The 17500-nt window shown below is 39.0% G+C and overlaps 1 protein-coding gene and 1 long non-coding RNA gene across 2 annotated transcripts in view; one reads left to right on the top strand and one right to left on the bottom strand.

Annotated features, from left to right (window-relative positions):
• LOC138052856 (uncharacterized) overlaps positions 1-1528 on the bottom strand; it is a 4032-nt gene extending 2504 nt beyond the window's left edge. The window contains exons 1-2 of the long non-coding RNA XR_011133163.1: positions 551-1528; positions 72-158 (exon numbers count right to left, since the gene is read on the bottom strand). This is a non-coding gene — a long non-coding RNA (uncharacterized lncRNA). The remainder of the gene's footprint in view (positions 1-71; positions 159-550) is intronic.
• Positions 1529-11114: 9586 nt separating this feature from the next.
• LOC138052869 (sorbitol dehydrogenase-like) overlaps positions 11115-17500 on the top strand; it is a 12278-nt gene continuing 5892 nt past the window's right edge. Inside the window, exons 1-4 of the mRNA XM_068899457.1 lie at positions 11115-11469; positions 11549-11582; positions 13511-13675; positions 14362-14521. Of these exons, the coding sequence (XP_068755558.1) occupies positions 11413-11469; positions 11549-11582; positions 13511-13675; positions 14362-14521 (416 nt within the window). The 5' untranslated portion in view covers positions 11115-11412. The remainder of the gene's footprint in view (positions 11470-11548; positions 11583-13510; positions 13676-14361; positions 14522-17500) is intronic.

Genomic DNA, 17500 nt, shown 5'->3' with positions numbered 1-17500 from the left:
TTAAAGAAAAAAAAGCAAGTAAAACATGGTTTTTTTCAGTATAATGTAAAGAGATAAATTTATCCACTGACTTGTCTTCTCGTATAGCCATCAATGAGGGCTCTGTTCATGTCTTCCGTAAATCTGGCACTTTTTTTCTTGGTCTCAGACATCCTTTACTACAATGAAGCAGAATTAAAGAAAGACACAGTAGGATAGCATTTCTAATGTGATGAATGCCTTAGCTGCTCAAGAGCTGAATTTGAGAGACACTTTGCTAGCACTGATTTCAAGTCCGGAAGAAGGATAACTATTACTGGCATGATAATCTTCTCCATTCTTACTACTTCTCAAAGGCCAACAAAGGCTATAACGTAATCTTTGATGCTTATCTTAATTAAATCATTGTTTACTAACGTGCTATTATACCAATGCTCCAAAGTACTTGTCATGAATTGCACTAACAAACGTTTCAAAATGTAATATAATTCACTCCAGCATACCTCAAGATAATTATCACAGGAAATAAGATTGATTTAAATTAATTTACTTGTACCAAAATACAGCATACCAACGTAACAATTCAGCCGGAACAAACGGTGACGCGGCTTCCGCATAAATTCCCGCCAAATTCAGAGCCACCAAACCAATTGAACAAGAAAGGCAAACCAATAAAGAAAGAAAATGATTTTCATTGCGTTAATAAACTCTCTCGTCAACAATTTAATAGCAAGGTAAACATCTTTATTTAAAAATATAGACAGAGAACTTACTTGTAGCACAGCAGCCTACTCCACAGTTAAAATCAATCCATGTTGGGAGACTGCAAAGGCCTCTATTTCATTCACTGTAAGCTTAAGCTTAAGTTAATCCACTTTCATTTTTCTTGATTAGCACTCCATGTTAAAGTCAACAATGACTTAGCAGTAATTTTTTACAAAAAGAAAGAAGAAACATGACCACAAACGAAAGTGACAAAACAAGATCTAACTAGCCTACCTGTCCGCTTCGATACCTTACCTGCCCGCACTCACTGCAACCTTTCGTTGAAAAAAACTAAACATTTATATATGTTTTAAGGTTACAGAAACCTCATCGCAAACGTACGACTTGGTGCTTTTTGACGTACATTATCAGGTTTGAATAGCAAATGCAAGTGATATAGATAAATTCTCGAAAGACAAGAAAAATGTGCTCAAACCATGTATCAACGGCTGGTCAACGTTACAAGATACTTCGATTTCAAGATTGCCGTCACACTCAAGACAAGCTTGTATTATGGAATTTCCAGTATTGTATAAACTAACCACAAACTAGAGTTATTTAACAGGTGAACAATAAAAAACAATGGAAAGAGGGCATCAATGCCACTGTTCCACTTGCCCCTCCAACAAATCGATCTTGATTCTCGAACCACCTGTCCACGCAGACGCAGAAGGTCATTCCCGAAAAAACCTACCCGAAAATATCGGGCTACGTTCGGGTGTTTTGAGAAACACTTTTCGCAACCCGAAAATCACGCCCGAAAAACTCCCCGAAAACTTTACGGGCCCGAAAAGTTTTCGGGTCTTTTGAGAAACGCACGCCAGGCCAGAGCTCTCGATCCGTGGCGCTGGCCAAGAGGATCGCAGCTCTGGGTACGAGAATCACCCGATTCGCACGGAGAGTGCCGGGCATCACCCGTCAAAATGATACACAAATTACCGGGCATCACCCGTTGTAGTACGTACTATAGTACGCTGCTTATAGTGCTTAGTATTGTATGGTGCGCACTACAGTATGTACACAGTACGTACTATTTCGGCTTGATAGCACGATTTCCTCATTATTCGCTTTTAATATATCAACTGCATGCAATTCCTCCGTAATCCATCGTCGAATGGTGCAAGGGGAATTTTTGTTTTCTTATTTCTAAAGCTGAGCTAATGGACGGTAAGTGTTTAGTTTTGCTCTAATATTTTCTTTCGTGCTGAGACAGTCGATCTCGGCCTTTTAACTCAACTCTGTCTACTGCCTTGTAAATTATTATAGTACGAAGTTAATTTTGTTGCAGGCGTAATAAACCGTAAAACGATTTAATTAAAAAAGAGGTTCAAGTGAGGCATCATCACGATGAGAACACTTCTTCAAGCAAGAGAGATTTGCTGCAGCCAAACAACGATCGATGAATTCGATGAAAATAAACACAAGGGTCGTAGAGATGCTCACATAGTTACAAGTGAACATTCTGAAGATGCAGAGGCTGCAAGGAGTTGAAGTTATGCCAACGTTCGAGCTGGAACGAGGGTTCGTTTTGTCCAAGCAATGGGTGTCATTTTTGTGAAACCGATCAACTTCAGGGAAAATGCTATTTTGCGAATCTTGCGTCATGTCGACGCATAGTAAAGTTAACATATTTTCGTGTCAAAAGTGGTACTCATAACTTTTATCAAGGCTTTATATGGTTCACAATAATATCGGTATGCATTGTTCCTTTTGATCCAGATTGATTGACTGATGGCACCATCTACATGTACGTCATTCTTGCAGTAATATTGAGGTCAATAATTATTATACCTTAGTATAAATACACAGGTGATTATACAAAATCGTGCGCTCTCATTGGCTCGCTATCTCGGATCACCTCGACGGACAAAATCGCTGCCAGTAGTCGTTTTGCCACTGTAAGTGAAGATGATTTCACATTGAAATGTTTTTTTTTCTCTTTTTTGAAATAATCGCCTGTGTATTTATACCGATAATCACTGAGCCTGAGGCGAATAATTGTTAAATAATTAACAATTATTCACTGACACTGAGGTGAATAATTGTTGTAGTGATAACCACACCAGCTGAACAAAAAGTGTACCAAAAAACTCCATTGTTTTTGTAAATTATGTGGTTGGAAATTTTAAATCTTGCGTGCCAGAATCCATTTGTTTTCACTTCAGCTACTCAGGGTTAAATAGGACTTGGCTAGTCACCTCCGAGTTAGGCAATCAGCGCTTGTGGAGAGCACTATTCACTTTTGTGGTATATATACTAATTAACAAGCCGAATCAGAGGTGGCTAGTGGTGGATATTACCTTGCTGCTAAATATGAACCACTAACCACCAACTCTACCGGTGAATAGTTGTTAAATTACTTTATACTAAAACAGTGAGATAATATAACACGAAAAGATTATTTTAACTAATAATTTATTATAATTTATTCCTGCAACAATAACAATCTTTTTGGGGGCAAATCCTGGGCCAGTTGCTCAGAGATGACTAGCAAAACCTATTCTTTGTTTGAGTAACCAATCAGAGCATGCCTTCAATGCTATCCACTGTTTTAATATATGCTAATACAGAACATTGGGCAAATGTATTCAACTCCAATTATTGGAGTACAAGAAAACAAACAGGAGCATGATAATCATTGTGTGATGCATTAAACCAACCAGAAAAAATATGAGTACAAAATTAAAGAAAGAACGTCTAATTTTAGAGCTGAGGCTGAACGTTCTTATAAATTTTTGCGTTGTGACGCTGAAAATGTTCTTAAGATGTTCTTAAATTTACGTGGTGTAGCTTTTCAAGAAATCAATGCAGGCATGACCAGGAAACCTATCTGATCAAAGTGCTTGCTTTGATGGTGTTGAAGTTTAATATTTTGTAACGATAATTTATAAATGAGAACTGCTGACATTATTATAAACTGAGATGTGTATCATGCAATAAGAAAACTATCATTATGTCATACAAAATATACCCTTAAGTATTTGGGTTAATTTAAATTTCTTTACCATTATTTTATGCTTTCATTTGAAACACTTGGCTTATCATCTCCAAGTTAGGCAATCAGCACAACTGGAGATCACTATTCAGTTTCGTGTTATATACTAATTAACAAGCCAAAGTGGACGTGGCAGTTTTAGTATATGCTAATACAGAATATTGGGCAAATTAATGATGTCACACCTTACCACTTAATGAATAGCTGCAAAATGTTGTACAAAGTTGTAAGGGTAAAAAAAGAAGCTTTCTTTCCGATATGGAAGTGCCTTAATAACATTACAAATAATTTTACAAATTTTGGAATTTCAGAAAACCATGCAAAAGTAATAATTATTTTCTTTATGTAAGTTAATTGTATGAGGTTGCATTGGTGTATTCTGTAATTTGAGGGCAAATTACCCAAATAAATCACTATGATAGGACAATGTAACTTCATAGTTGTTTATGCATATAATTATATACATATATTATTCTTGAATGTATCCTACAGTTACATGATAATAGAAAACTTTATTGATCATTATTTATCCATAAACCTGTTTGTGCATGTGATGCATCACTGCAACTCACAAAAGAAAAAAAAAACTCTCATGGTAGTTTCAGTACGATTCTACCACTGCGAGCCCTATTTTTGCTAGCTATTAGGACAGGTCAGCACTTACCATTGTTTTGTAGGAAAGTAAATGAGTTTATATTAATAACTTCAATTCAAATAAGGAGAGATATTTATAGTTCTTTGATTATTTGGAGTTGATATGATTTGACTTTAGATGCCCCCTTTTTAGATGATAATTATTGTTATTCTTGACTAATAATATTTTTTTGTTTTTTGTTTTTTGCATATATATATACATATATATTTCCTTTTAGGCACTGTACTTTTAATAAGGAATCTCTGTATTCTGTACATACTGACCTAATTACTCAGATATCACTGTTCATCTCTGTATTTTATTCATTTTATTTTAATCATGTGTGTAATTGTATTTAGTAAATAAATAATAAATTTGCAAAGTCAAACAGCAGACCTCTGATTAACTTCTTTTGTTTGTCCACCAGCACTTGTATATTTCACATAATTGTAGTCAGTGTTTGTAGAGATTGGTTAAAAATTACCACCCACAAGTATACTTAATACCTTTTCAGGCCTACCCACAACAGCTGTCGGTTTTAGAATTCTAATATGCGCTCCGTTTTCTTCTCAGAGGGTGGAGCCTTCCCCTGAGGTGCTATAGAGTAACCAGTGGTATCACGGGAACCGCAATCTGATTTTGCAACACCTTTTGGGGGTTAGGGGACCATACTCAAAACCAGGGGGAATTATGGCCAAAAAACATGTCTTTCTCACTTATGCAGGGCCTTCCCTGGGCGTGCTAGAGACTAACCAATGGCATCACCAGATGCGCAATCAAGTTTTGCAACACCTTTTTGGGGTTAGGGGACCCATAGTCAAAACCGGGGGGAGATCGCCCAGAAACCTGTTTTTCTCACTTATGCAGGGCCTTCCCTGGGCGTGCTAGAGAGAAACCAATGGTATCATCAGATGCGCAATCAAGTTCTGCAACACCTTTTCGGGGTTAGGGGGCCCATAGTCAAAACCGGGGGAGGATATCCTCGAAAAACCTGTTTTTTTCATTTATGCAGGGCCTTTCCCTGAGGTGCTAGAGAGTAACCAATAGTAGCACAGGATGTGCCATCCAATTCTGCAACAACTTCTGGGGGTTAGGAGGGTCCAGCTCAAAACTGGGGGGAGATATCCTCAAAAAACATGCTTTTCTCTCTTATGCAGGGCCTTCCCTGGGCGTGCTAGAGAGTAACCAATGGTATCATGGGATGCGCCATCCGATTCTGCAACGACTTCTGGGGGTTAGGGGGGCCCAGCTCAAAACCGGGGGGAGATATCCTCAAGAAACCTGTTTTTCTCACTTATGGAGAGCCTTCCCTGGGCGTGCTAGAACAAAACCAAGGGTATCACCGGATGCGGCATTCGATTATGCAACGACTTCTGGGGGTTAGGGGAACCCAGCTCAAAACCTGGCAGAGTTATGGCCAAAAAAACCCAAAAAAGGTTTTTTGGGAACAAGTCCCCTGGGATTTGGAATTGGGCCAATCCGAGTGCAGCGCCAGAGAGGTGTCGGGGGGGCGCGTCCGATGGGCACCGAGTCGAGTCCGGGGGGCCACTTTGGTGTGGAAATGGGGGTATTGTCGGGCCTCTGGCGTCCGTGGGTCGATTCGCCCCGGGTCGAAACTAGGGCGAAAAGTTGTTGGGCCACGTGACCTAGGCGCATGGGCAGTGCGGTCCCAAGGGAATAAAACGCAGGAATGTTATCGACAAAAAACCGTCCACAGGGAAACCAAGTTGACACAGGACACCCAAACTCCTTCACGTGATAGATCTCATCGAGACGATTCCAACGAGGTATGGCACGACGGGATATCTACAATAGAACTGGAGATACGTTTTGGACGCGATCTGGCCGTGAAGATCCAGTAGTAGTTTCACACCTAAACAGGGCTTGAGGCTCTTCAGAACTGGACCAGAGCAGTGGTGACCAATTTTGAGGGTCGGATAAGAGCTACGGAGCTGAAATTTGGCACACACCTGCGCTTGGCCTAGGAGGTGAAGCTGACGGAAAATGGGGAGAAACGGTCAAAACCGGGGGGAGTTATGGCCCCAAAACAACTTTTTTCACTTATAGAGCAGAGCCTTCCCTGGGCGTGCTAGAGACTAACCAATACCACCAGCAGATTCGCCATCCGATTCTGCAACAACTTCACGGGCTTACGGGGCCCATCTATTTTCGATTTCTCCCACAAATTTGCCCGTCATATAACTGCCCGGTGAATAACGTACTATAGTACGCGACTCCAGCCATAGCGATCCAATAAATGTGCTTTTACGATCCGAAATACGCCAGAAAACCGCTAAAAACGCTCTGATTTCAATTTTATGCTCATTCTTCAGTAAGGGAACTTAAAAGAATGCCAATTTGACCAAATTATATTTTCGATTTCTCCCACAAATTTGCCCGTCATAAAACTGCCCGGTGAATAACGTACTATAGTACGCGACTCCAGCCATAGCGATCCAATAAAAGTGCATTTACAATCCGAAATTCGCCAGAAAACCGCTAAAAACGCTCTGATTTCAATTTTATGCTCATTCTTCAGTAAGGGAACTTAAAAGAATGCCAATTTGGGAAATTCTATTTTCGATTTCTCCCACAAATTTGCCCGTCATATAACTGCCCGGTGAATAACGTACTATAGTACGCGACTCCAGCCATAGCGATCCAATAAATGTGCTTTTACGATCTGAAATACGCCAGAAAACCGCTACAAACATTCTGATTTCAATTTTATGCTCATTCTTCAGTAAGGGAACTTAAAAGAATGCCAATTTGACCAAATTCTATTTTCGATTTCTCCCACAAATTTGCCCGTCATATAACTGCCCGGTGAATAACGTACTATAGTACGCGACTCCAGCCATAGCGATCCAATAAATGTGCTTTTACGATCTGAAATACGCCAGAAAACCGCTACAAACATTCTGATTTCAATTTTATCCTCATTCTTCAGTAAGGGACTTTAAAAGAAATGCCAATTTGACCAAATTCTATTTTCGATTTCTCCCACAAATTTGCCCGTCATATAACTGCCCGGTGAATAACGTACTATAGTACGCGACTCCAGCCATAGCGATCCAATAAATGTGCTTTTACGATCTGAAATACGCCAGAAAACCGCTACAAACATTCTGATTTCAATTTTATGCTCATTCTTCAGTAAGGGAACTTAAAAGAATGCCAATTTGACCAAATTCTATTTTCGATTTCTCCCACAAATTTGCCCGTCATATAACTGCCCGGTGAATAACGTACTATAGTACGCGACTCCAGCCATAGCGATCCAATAAATGTGCTTTTACGATCTGAAATACGCCAGAAAACCGCTACAAACATTCTGATTTCAATTTTATGCTCATTCCTCAGTAAGGGAACTTAAAAGAATGCCAATTTGACCAAATTATATTTTCGATTTCTCCCACAAATTTGCCCGTCATATAACTGCCCGGTGAATAACGTACTATAGTACGCGACTCCAGCCATAGCGATCCAATAAATGTGCTTTTACGATCCGAAATACGCCAGAAAACCGCTAAAAACGCTCTGATTTCAATTTTATGCTCATTCTTCAGTAAGGGAACTTAAAAGAATGCCAATTTGACCAAATTATATTTTCGATTTCTCCCACAAATTTGCCCGTCATATTGCCCGGTGAATAACGTACTATAGTACGCGACTCCAGCCATAGCGATCCAATAAAAGTGCATTTACAATCCGAAATTCGCCAGAAAACCGCTAAAAACGCTCTGATTTCAATTTTATGCTCATTCTTCAGTAAGGGAACTTAAAAGAATGCCAATTTGGGAAATTCTATTTTCGATTTCTCCCACAAATTTGCCCGTCATATAACTGCCTGGTGAATAACGTTCTATAGTACGCGACTCCAGCCATAGCGATCCAATAAATGTGCTTTTACGATCTGAAATACGCCAGAAAACCGCTACAATTATTCTGATTTCAATTTTATGCTCATTCTTCAGTAAGGGAACTTAAAAGAATGCCAATTTGGGCAAATTCTATTTTCGATTTCTCCCACAAATTTGCCCGTCATATAACTGCCCGGTGAATAACGTACTATAGTACGCGACTCCAGCCATAGCGATCCAATGAATGTGCTTTTACGATCTGAAATACGCCAGAAAACCGCTACAAACATTCTGATTTCAATTTTATGCTCATTCCTCAGTAAGGGAACTTAAAAGAATGCCAATTTGACCAAATTATATTTTCGATTTCTCCCACAAATTTGCCCGTCATATAACTGCCCGGTGAATAACGTACTATAGTACGCGACTCCAGCCATAGCGATCCAATAAATGTGCTTTTACGATCTGAAATACGCCAGAAAACCGCTACAAACATTCTGATTTCAATTTTATCCTCATTCTTCAGTAAGGGACTTTAAAAGAAATGCCAATTTGACCAAATTCTATTTTCGATTTCTCCCACAAATTTGCCCGTCATATAACTGCCCGGTGAATAACGTACTATAGTACGCGACTCCAGCCATAGCGATCCAATAAATGTGCTTTTACGATCTGAAATACGCCAGAAAACCGCTACAAACATTCTGATTTCAATTTTATGCTCATTCTTCAGTAAGGGAACTTAAAAGAATGCCAATTTGACCAAATTCTATTTTCGATTTCTCCCACAAATTTGCCCGTCATATAACTGCCCGGTGAATAACGTACTATAGTACGCGACTCCAGCCATAGCGATCCAATAAATGTGCTTTTACGATCTGAAATACGCCAGAAAACCGCTACAAACATTCTGATTTCAATTTTATGCTCATTCCTCAGTAAGTGAACTTAAAAGAATGCCAATTTGACCAAATTATATTTTCGATTTCTCCCACAAATTTGCCCGTCATATAACTGCCCGGTGAATAACGTACTATAGTACGCGACTCCAGCCATAGCGATCCAATAAATGTGCTTTTACGATCCGAAATACGCCAGAAAACCGCTAAAAACGCTCTGATTTCAATTTTATGCTCATTCTTCAGTAAGGGAACTTAAAAGAATGCCAATTTGACCAAATTATATTTTCGATTTCTCCCACAAATTTGCCCGTCATAAAACTGCCCGGTGAATAACGTACTATAGTACGCGACTCCAGCCATAGCGATCCAATAAAAGTGCATTTACAATCCGAAATTCGCCAGAAAACCGCTAAAAACGCTCTGATTTCAATTTTATGCTCATTCTTCAGTAAGGGAACTTAAAAGAATGCCAATTTGGGCAAATTCTATTTTCGATTTCTCCCACAAATTTGCCCGTCATATAACTGCCTGGTGAATAACGTTCTATAGTACGCGACTCCAGCCATAGCGATCCAATAAATGTGCTTTTACGATCTGAAATACGCCAGAAAACCGCTACAATTATTCTGATTTCAATTTTATGCTCATTCTTCAGTAAGGGAACTTAAAAGAATGCCAATTTGACCAAATTATATTTTCGATTTCTCCCACAAATTTGCCCGTCAGATAACTGCCCGGTGAATAACGTACTATAGTACGCGACTCCAGCCATAGCGATCCAATAAATGTGCTTTTACGATCTGAAATACGCCAGAAAACCGCTACAAACATTCTGATTTCAATTTTATGCTCATTCCTCAGTGAGGGAACTTAAAAGAATGCCAATTTGACCAAATTATATTTTCGATTTCTCCCACAAATTTGCCCGTCATATAACTGCCAGGTGAATAACGTACTATAGTACGCGACTCCAGCCATAGCGATGCAATAAAAGTGCATTTGCGATCCGAAATACGCCAGAAAACCGCTAAAAACGCTCTGATTTCAATTTTATGCTCATTCTTCAGTAAGGGAACTTAAAAGAATGCCTATTTGGGCAAATTATATTTTCGATTTCTCCCACAAATTTGCCCGTCATATAACTGCCCGGTGAATAACGTACTATAGTACGCGACTCTCGCACCTATCACTAATAACTGTGCTTTTACGATCCGAAATACAACAGAGAACCGCTGAAAACGCTCTGATTTCAATTTTATTCTCATTCCTTAGTAATAGAACTGAAAATAATGATAATTTGGCGAAATTTAATTATCGATTTCTCGCACAAATTTGTTCGTCGTAACTCGGCTTGGGGCTAAATACCCTGATATATTAGCGAATTCTGACCTGAAACTGTGAGCTTAAAACGCTGCAAGCTGGGCTCCGTGAAACATTTTAGGAAATCCTTCCCTCCAATATGTTAAAATATGTTTATTTAAGCAAATTCTGATAGCTAACTTAGTAAATGTATTTCAAGTCAAATGTTGTGGAAATATACTGTTCGTCGGAGATTAATTTCCCATTGGAATGTGTGCATATTCTACATAGACTGTCTATATTTACCTATGTTATCCTGTAATACACTGTGTTTGAATTAGAATGCAAATGTCATTCATTCTTTACTCTCCGATTTTCTCTTCGCTCGATAGGCCGCCATTATTATCATATTTCCTGTACTATAGTACGTACTATAGCGGGTGATGCCCGCGTAATTTGGTGCACTTTCAGCGGGTATCACCCATAGGGGTTGTGCGAATCGGGTGCGAGAATGGGTTTTCCTATCGCCGATGCTCACTAATACAGGGATATTTTTGCGCGGTTTAAAATTATCCGGAGAAAGTAGATCTTCGCAAGTACTCTTGGTATCCAACAAGATAATTGGGGGTAACCAATTGCACTCTTTAGAGATAATTGAGCTTCAATTTGAGAAAGAACGCCATACATAATCATTGCTTTGTATTTTAAAGCTTTTTACAAATATTGTTCATGAATTATCTTTGAAGAATGCGTGTTTACCCCCAATTTTCTTTTTGGATTTCAAGAACACTTGTTAAGATCTCCTTTCCTGCATAATCACAAATCGCGGCAAAAATACCTTTGACGGCTTCGCAGGCTGTAGTTTAACCGGAAGTGATCTTTTCATTGATTATCTTCTCAAATCATTTCCGGTTTTTCACTGTCACGCCAGCCCCTGGACGCGAACGCTTTTTTTTCGCACGTTGACCTGACGAAATGGCGTGGAAAAGCAACCTCTCCGCTGTTTTACGCGAAGTGGATAGTCTTGTCTTGGTGAGATATGAATTTTCAATTTTTTGAGTTTCATTTGATCTTGGGAATCGAAGGCAAACGCTGAGTTTTTCGGTTGCAGGAAGAACGCCCTATCCCACAGCCTGGCAAGGGCGGTAGGTAGTCCGTCCACTTTTGTCCTTTTTCATCAGTGGGTGAATCTAGTAGCTGTTTTGAAGAGTGATGTTTACACGTCAAGGAACCTTTCTCGTGCTCGATTTCTCTTTAAGAGACTTGACTGATTAGAGTGTAATGTGAAGTGCTAGTTTTCTAATATACCCCTTTGAACCATATGAACATTAGCCCTACTAATGGAATGGGCCTACACAAGGACAGAGAAAAACTCTGACCAGGGTGGGAACTAGCACTTCACATTCACTCTAATCAGTTACGTCTGTTCAAATATAAGTGCTGCACGGCAAACGTTTGCAAAAACGTAATCCTTCCTCCTCTTTATAAAGAGAGTTTTGCTTCGAATGCGATACGTAAGCTTACGTAAATGTGGGATCTATCGATGATTTACGTTTTTATCAGGAGAACTTGCCTAAACTATCACTTTAGATATATGATACATCTAAACTTATTTGGGGAATGAAACTCGTTGATTCCTGTTTAAAGTTTCTAAAAGATTTTGAGGTTGTTGCGTCTGAAACAAGTAATCTATGAAGCTGATTTGGATATCGGTCATATGGAGGTCACGGGTTCGAATCCTGTCGGAGCCAGCTGAATTTTCCAGGTGTCTATAACATGTACAATTGCTTAAATTGTCCAGATTAGTGCAATGATTGATAATTTCTCTCTTTATATTAATAAATACTGGCACCATTACATATGGTATCTACATGTAACATTTAATGCAATTCTAGAGTTTTGATTGGCTTAGCCATTATGGTATATGAGTTGTTAGTATGTACTAAACAGTGGATAGCATTGAATGCGTGAGCTGATTGGCTACTCAAACTCCGGATATCCTTGGTATTCCCCTCCAAGCAACTCGTGCAGAATTTGCGCTGAAATGTGATCTTTGCAGGAATAAATGAGTGAAAATTATCTTTTTGTGCTACATTTAACAATAATTATTATTCCACTCGTGCTTGTTGGATATGAGATGATAGATAGCCAACGAGGCGTGTAGTGCCAAGTTGGCTATAATCATCTCATATCCAACAAGCGCGAGTGGAATAATTGTTTTATTAAAAACGCCCCAAAAATATATAAAACCAGGAACCCATGACCGGAGCCTACAACTCTACTGTGTTTGTGTCACAGCGTTTTCACAGACCGATTTATTTTTAGATTGAATTTCCCGCGAATGAGACTCCGACAGGAGCCCGATGACCAATTACAAGAACTTAAGCTGACGTCATAGGGTCACCGAACCGGAACTGCCTTTGTTTTTTCCGGAAAAGATAGTCTAAAAATAGATCGGTCTGTAAAAATGCCGTTACATAGGCCCAGTATGGGAGCTGTAGGCTCCGGGTCATGGGTTCCTTAGAAAACTAGACTACAATAAAAATAAAAAGGCCCAAAAAATCATGCATATGCTTGCCGTGTTTGTAGATCATGGTATAATGGCTCATAACCCATGATGGCTTAGCGAATCAAAACTCTCGAATTGCATTATCCAATGATCCAGTTTTTAATAATATACATTATTCACTAGCCACATCCACTTCGGTGAATAGTTGCTAATTATACCGTGCTCTACAAATATCAGTAACTGTATGCATCAGTTTTTTTTGTTTTTACAAAATAAAGTAGGTTAAGATTTACACATAATTTGTGGGCATGAAAAAGAACATATTCCACTCTCACGTTTTGAATATGAGATGATTATTGCTATAACGAGGCATGTAGCCCCAAATAATTGACTATCTATCATCTCATGTCCAATGCGCACTTGTGAAATAATAATTATTGTCGTCACTTTAGGGTCAAACCAAGTTTTACCACCATCTATAATGCATCCACCATAAAATGAAACTATTTCTGTGTAATGTAGCTCTAGGTCTGTGTTTAATCATTTGTTTATGCCTGATCACAGAGGTTCAAATTACCATGCATGCTGTGGGAATCTGTGGATCAGATGTGCATTATTGGAAAAAAGGAAGAATTGGAGATTTTATCCTCAAAGCACCCATGGTTTTGGGTCATGAATCAAGCGGTGTGGTGTCTGCATTGGGTGAGGGGGTTACGCACCTTAAAATTGGTAAGCACTCGAAAGTTGGCTCAGAGTTAAACAGCAGCCTTATGGTCATAAGAAAATGAATGTTGCTGATACAAGTTATGATATTAATGTTTGTGTCATTTGTTTGCCCAAAATAACATGATTTTTGGATTATTCTGCTTCTGTCTTTAAATAGAAAATAATTACAAACCTTAACTTAGTCAAGCAATTTTTAACCAAGGAACTTTTGCAACCTTTACTGCTGGGTAACATTGTCCACATTGAAAAGATATAATCAACAATGGCGACTGAGGGATATATGGAAAAAAATTGCAATGCTCCCTGCACGGGTCATACTAATGACCTGACAATGATATTATTATTTGTTTGGATGGTCCTTCACTGAATTATAGGATACTTGACTTGTGAAAGTTTGGCTATTAGACAAGATACATCTTTTAAAATCACAGATCTCCAGAGATGGATCCTTAATTTAGGAAATATGGTTTTATGGTAATATGAATGGAAAAGGTTTTATAATGTCATTAACCCTGTTAACCTGCATTTCAATTATTTCATTTTTTTAATGCAATGTAAGGGTTCGGTGTACAGGGAGAGCAATAATAATAATTATTATTATTATTTAAATGGAACATCTACAGTCATGTGGAGATTTCAATTAGGACCAAAATCCCAACCCAACTTTTCGTTTCCTGTTCCCTTTTCAGGCGACAGAGTGGCTATTGAGCCTGGTTATGGGTGCCGTATGTGCAACTTTTGCAAGGGAGGTCGTTACAATTTGTGCCCATACATGAAGTTTGCTGCCACTCCTCCTATTGATGGTTCCCTTTGCCGATACTACGTACATCCTGCTGATTTCTGCTTCAAGTGAGTTCATTCTGTATTAATCCTTTACTCCTAAGATACCATTGTCCCTCATATAATTATCTGTGAGAAAAATCCTTTCAGACATATAAACATTTTCAAAGTCCATACAGTAGGTGTTAGTGACTTACTTCGGTTAATCGCTTGATTCAGATGAAACAAAGAGCATTGCAAAGTTCTATTTTCATAATATGGTTAATTAGTTTCATCAAAATTATTATGATCATAGTAAAATTTTAATCAATAAGTAGTGTCTGTTTTCTAGAAAAAATAATCCATCTTGGCATGTAATTTACTGGGATAAACGTTCACTATCCCTTCACCGCGCACCAGTGGCTCAGTTGGTTGAGCACCGGGCTGTCACGCGGGAGGTCGTGAGTTCAACTCTGGCCGGACCAACACTCAGGGTCTTTAAATAACTGAGGAGAAAGTGCTGCCTTTGTAATTACATCTGCAAATGGTTAGACTCTCTAGTCTTCTCGGATAAGGACGATAAGCCGGAGGTCCCGTCTCACAACCCTTCAATGTTCATAATCCTGTGAGATGTAAAAGAACCCGCACAGAGTAGGGCATGTAGTTCCCGGTGTTGTGGTCTGGTCTTTCTGGTCAGGATAGGGTATCGTGGAGCACCTCGCATAGGACCTCGAGTCCTGTTTGTGCTCCTTCCCTCTGGGCAGGGTTGCCCAGTAGAAGAGACAAACCAGATGTCTCGTAAAACTTCATTACAATAGCAAGAATATTGCTCCATAATTTTAGACAAATTCCAGTCCTAACTGTAAAGTAGGACAATAATAATTATTGTTAACAGCTATTCATTGAAGTGGATATGGCTAGTGGTGGATATATTTACTGAACTGCAAGCCACCACTAGATGCTGGCACTGAGGTGGATAGTTGTTTTAGTAAAAACAAATTAATCAGTGAGATAATATAGCACGAAAAGATAAATTTAAGTCATTTATTCCTGCAACGACTACAATATTTTGGGCATTACTAAACCACGAAACAGCGAAATGAAACTTTAAAACACCATGTATGACCCCACAATACATTGAATACTAACCGGTTGGATGTGACGTTGAATATCGTTGTAAGCCTAATTAGGCCTAAAACGTTATTGCTCCTAATTCATTGAGATTAAGATTAGGATTCAGATTAAGACTGACATTAGGAGCAATAACTTTTTAGGCCTAATTATGCCTAAAAAAATGTTTAATCTCAGTTAGTATTCAATGCATGGGGTCATACATGGTGTTTTGCTGCTTTGTTTTGCTGTTTTGTTGTTTAGTAATGTCCCAATATCTTTGGGCACAATTCACACATGAGTTGCTCAGAGGTGAATAGCAAAGGATATGCAGAGTTTGTGTAGCCAATTAGTGCATGCCTTCAACAGTATCCACACTTACCTATCTACTGTTTTATAGTGTAATATTACACTAATAGTTATTATTTTTGTCACCTGAAGCTACTCTAGTGGGGAATCTCCCATTAGACTCAGACTGTAAGTTGTAGCTCAGTGGCAGAGCATTTGAACTAGTGCTGGTAATTTATTGGAATGTTGTAGGGTCGACTCCTGCAAAGAAGCACTCTGATTAATTTTTTTCTGAGTATCCTTGGGACACCGTAAAAAAAAACTGTTATAATGGCATAAATGGTAAACTGAAAAAATAGGGTTAAAGGTACGTAACAAAGTGGCAATTTGTACAGGACCTGTACACCAACCTATTCATACGTTAGTCTTCTTAGAATAATTATTACAGGTTCAATAACACTCAGAAAGTCTTGCCTCATCTCTAATTCTTTTACATATAGTTAAGCTAGCAAACAACGGCATTGATGCCTGTTTAATTTTACGAAATACTTCCTTCATTTAGTGCCACCAGCCATCTGACCTGCCTTGTGTTTCTTTCATTTAAGTCTAAGCACCCATTTCAAATAGTGCTGATAGACATTAGTTAAGTCTAAGCACAAATTTTAAAATGGTTAGCTTTCAATAATTGCGTGGCTATGTCATTAAAGGTTAGGGTGAGAACCTGTAATAATCATTCTAAGAAGACTCCTTATGAATATTCAATATAGGTTGGTGTACGGGTCCCGTATGAATAGCCACTGCCTAAATGTAATTTAACTTAGTTAACAACTAGGAGCAAGTGTACTCAGTGCTTGGCATGAAGTTGGTGTTAATGGGTTTGAGGCGTGGTCTACTGATGGCCCATCATAATGCGTTCTGGTGTTTTTGGGTTTTGCGTTACTGTTCTGGGCGTGATGTCAGGATGTTGCGGCGTTCACTGGGTCAGCGGTATTCTGATGCTGTCTATGTGTGAGTATTCGCATGTGCTCGTAGTTTTACACAATGTACTCTGCTTAGCATTCAGGTGTGCAGCTCACATTTTCTTGTGTACCTGCCCTCCTCTCTCCTCCTCTCTATTCTTTTTATATACATCTAGTATGTAGTAGGTTCTCAACTGTTCTCTCTGCTCACTGTGCTGGTTGGTAGGGCTGTGTGGCTGGGTGTGGCAGGCAGGGCTCATGGCTAGGTTGCAGGTAGTGCAGGATCTTGGGTGTTGACTACTTACTTGGTTTTGTAGTCAGTGGTTCTAGCCCACCCATTCCTGTGCACCCAATCACTATGTGCAACTAGGGCCTTAAATTCACTCAAACTAATGGCTAATGCTCAAAATTTCAGCTTTTCTAATCTCTTTATGCTGTCAATTTACTGTAATTATTTTAATCATCAATTCAACTTGGGGTGCAGCGATGGTGCAGTGGTGAAAGTACTTTTCCTCCCACCATTGTGGCCCGGGTTCAGTTCCCAGACTCTGCGTCATATGTGGGTTGAGTTTGCTGGTTCTCTATAACTCTGCACTGCAAGGTTTTCTCTGGGTACTCCGGTTTCCCCTCTCCTGAAAAACCAAAATTTGACTTAATTTGCATTAATAATAAGTAATATTGCTAATTTCAGTTTACAGTGTCCCCAATAATA

This window comes from Montipora capricornis, chromosome 6, assembly GCF_036669925.1.
Source record: "Montipora capricornis isolate CH-2021 chromosome 6, ASM3666992v2, whole genome shotgun sequence".
NCBI classification, from domain to species: Eukaryota; Metazoa; Cnidaria; class Anthozoa; order Scleractinia; family Acroporidae; genus Montipora; species Montipora capricornis.
Note: the sequence above shows the minus strand (reverse complement) of the source record. Positions and strands in the feature narration are given on the sequence as shown.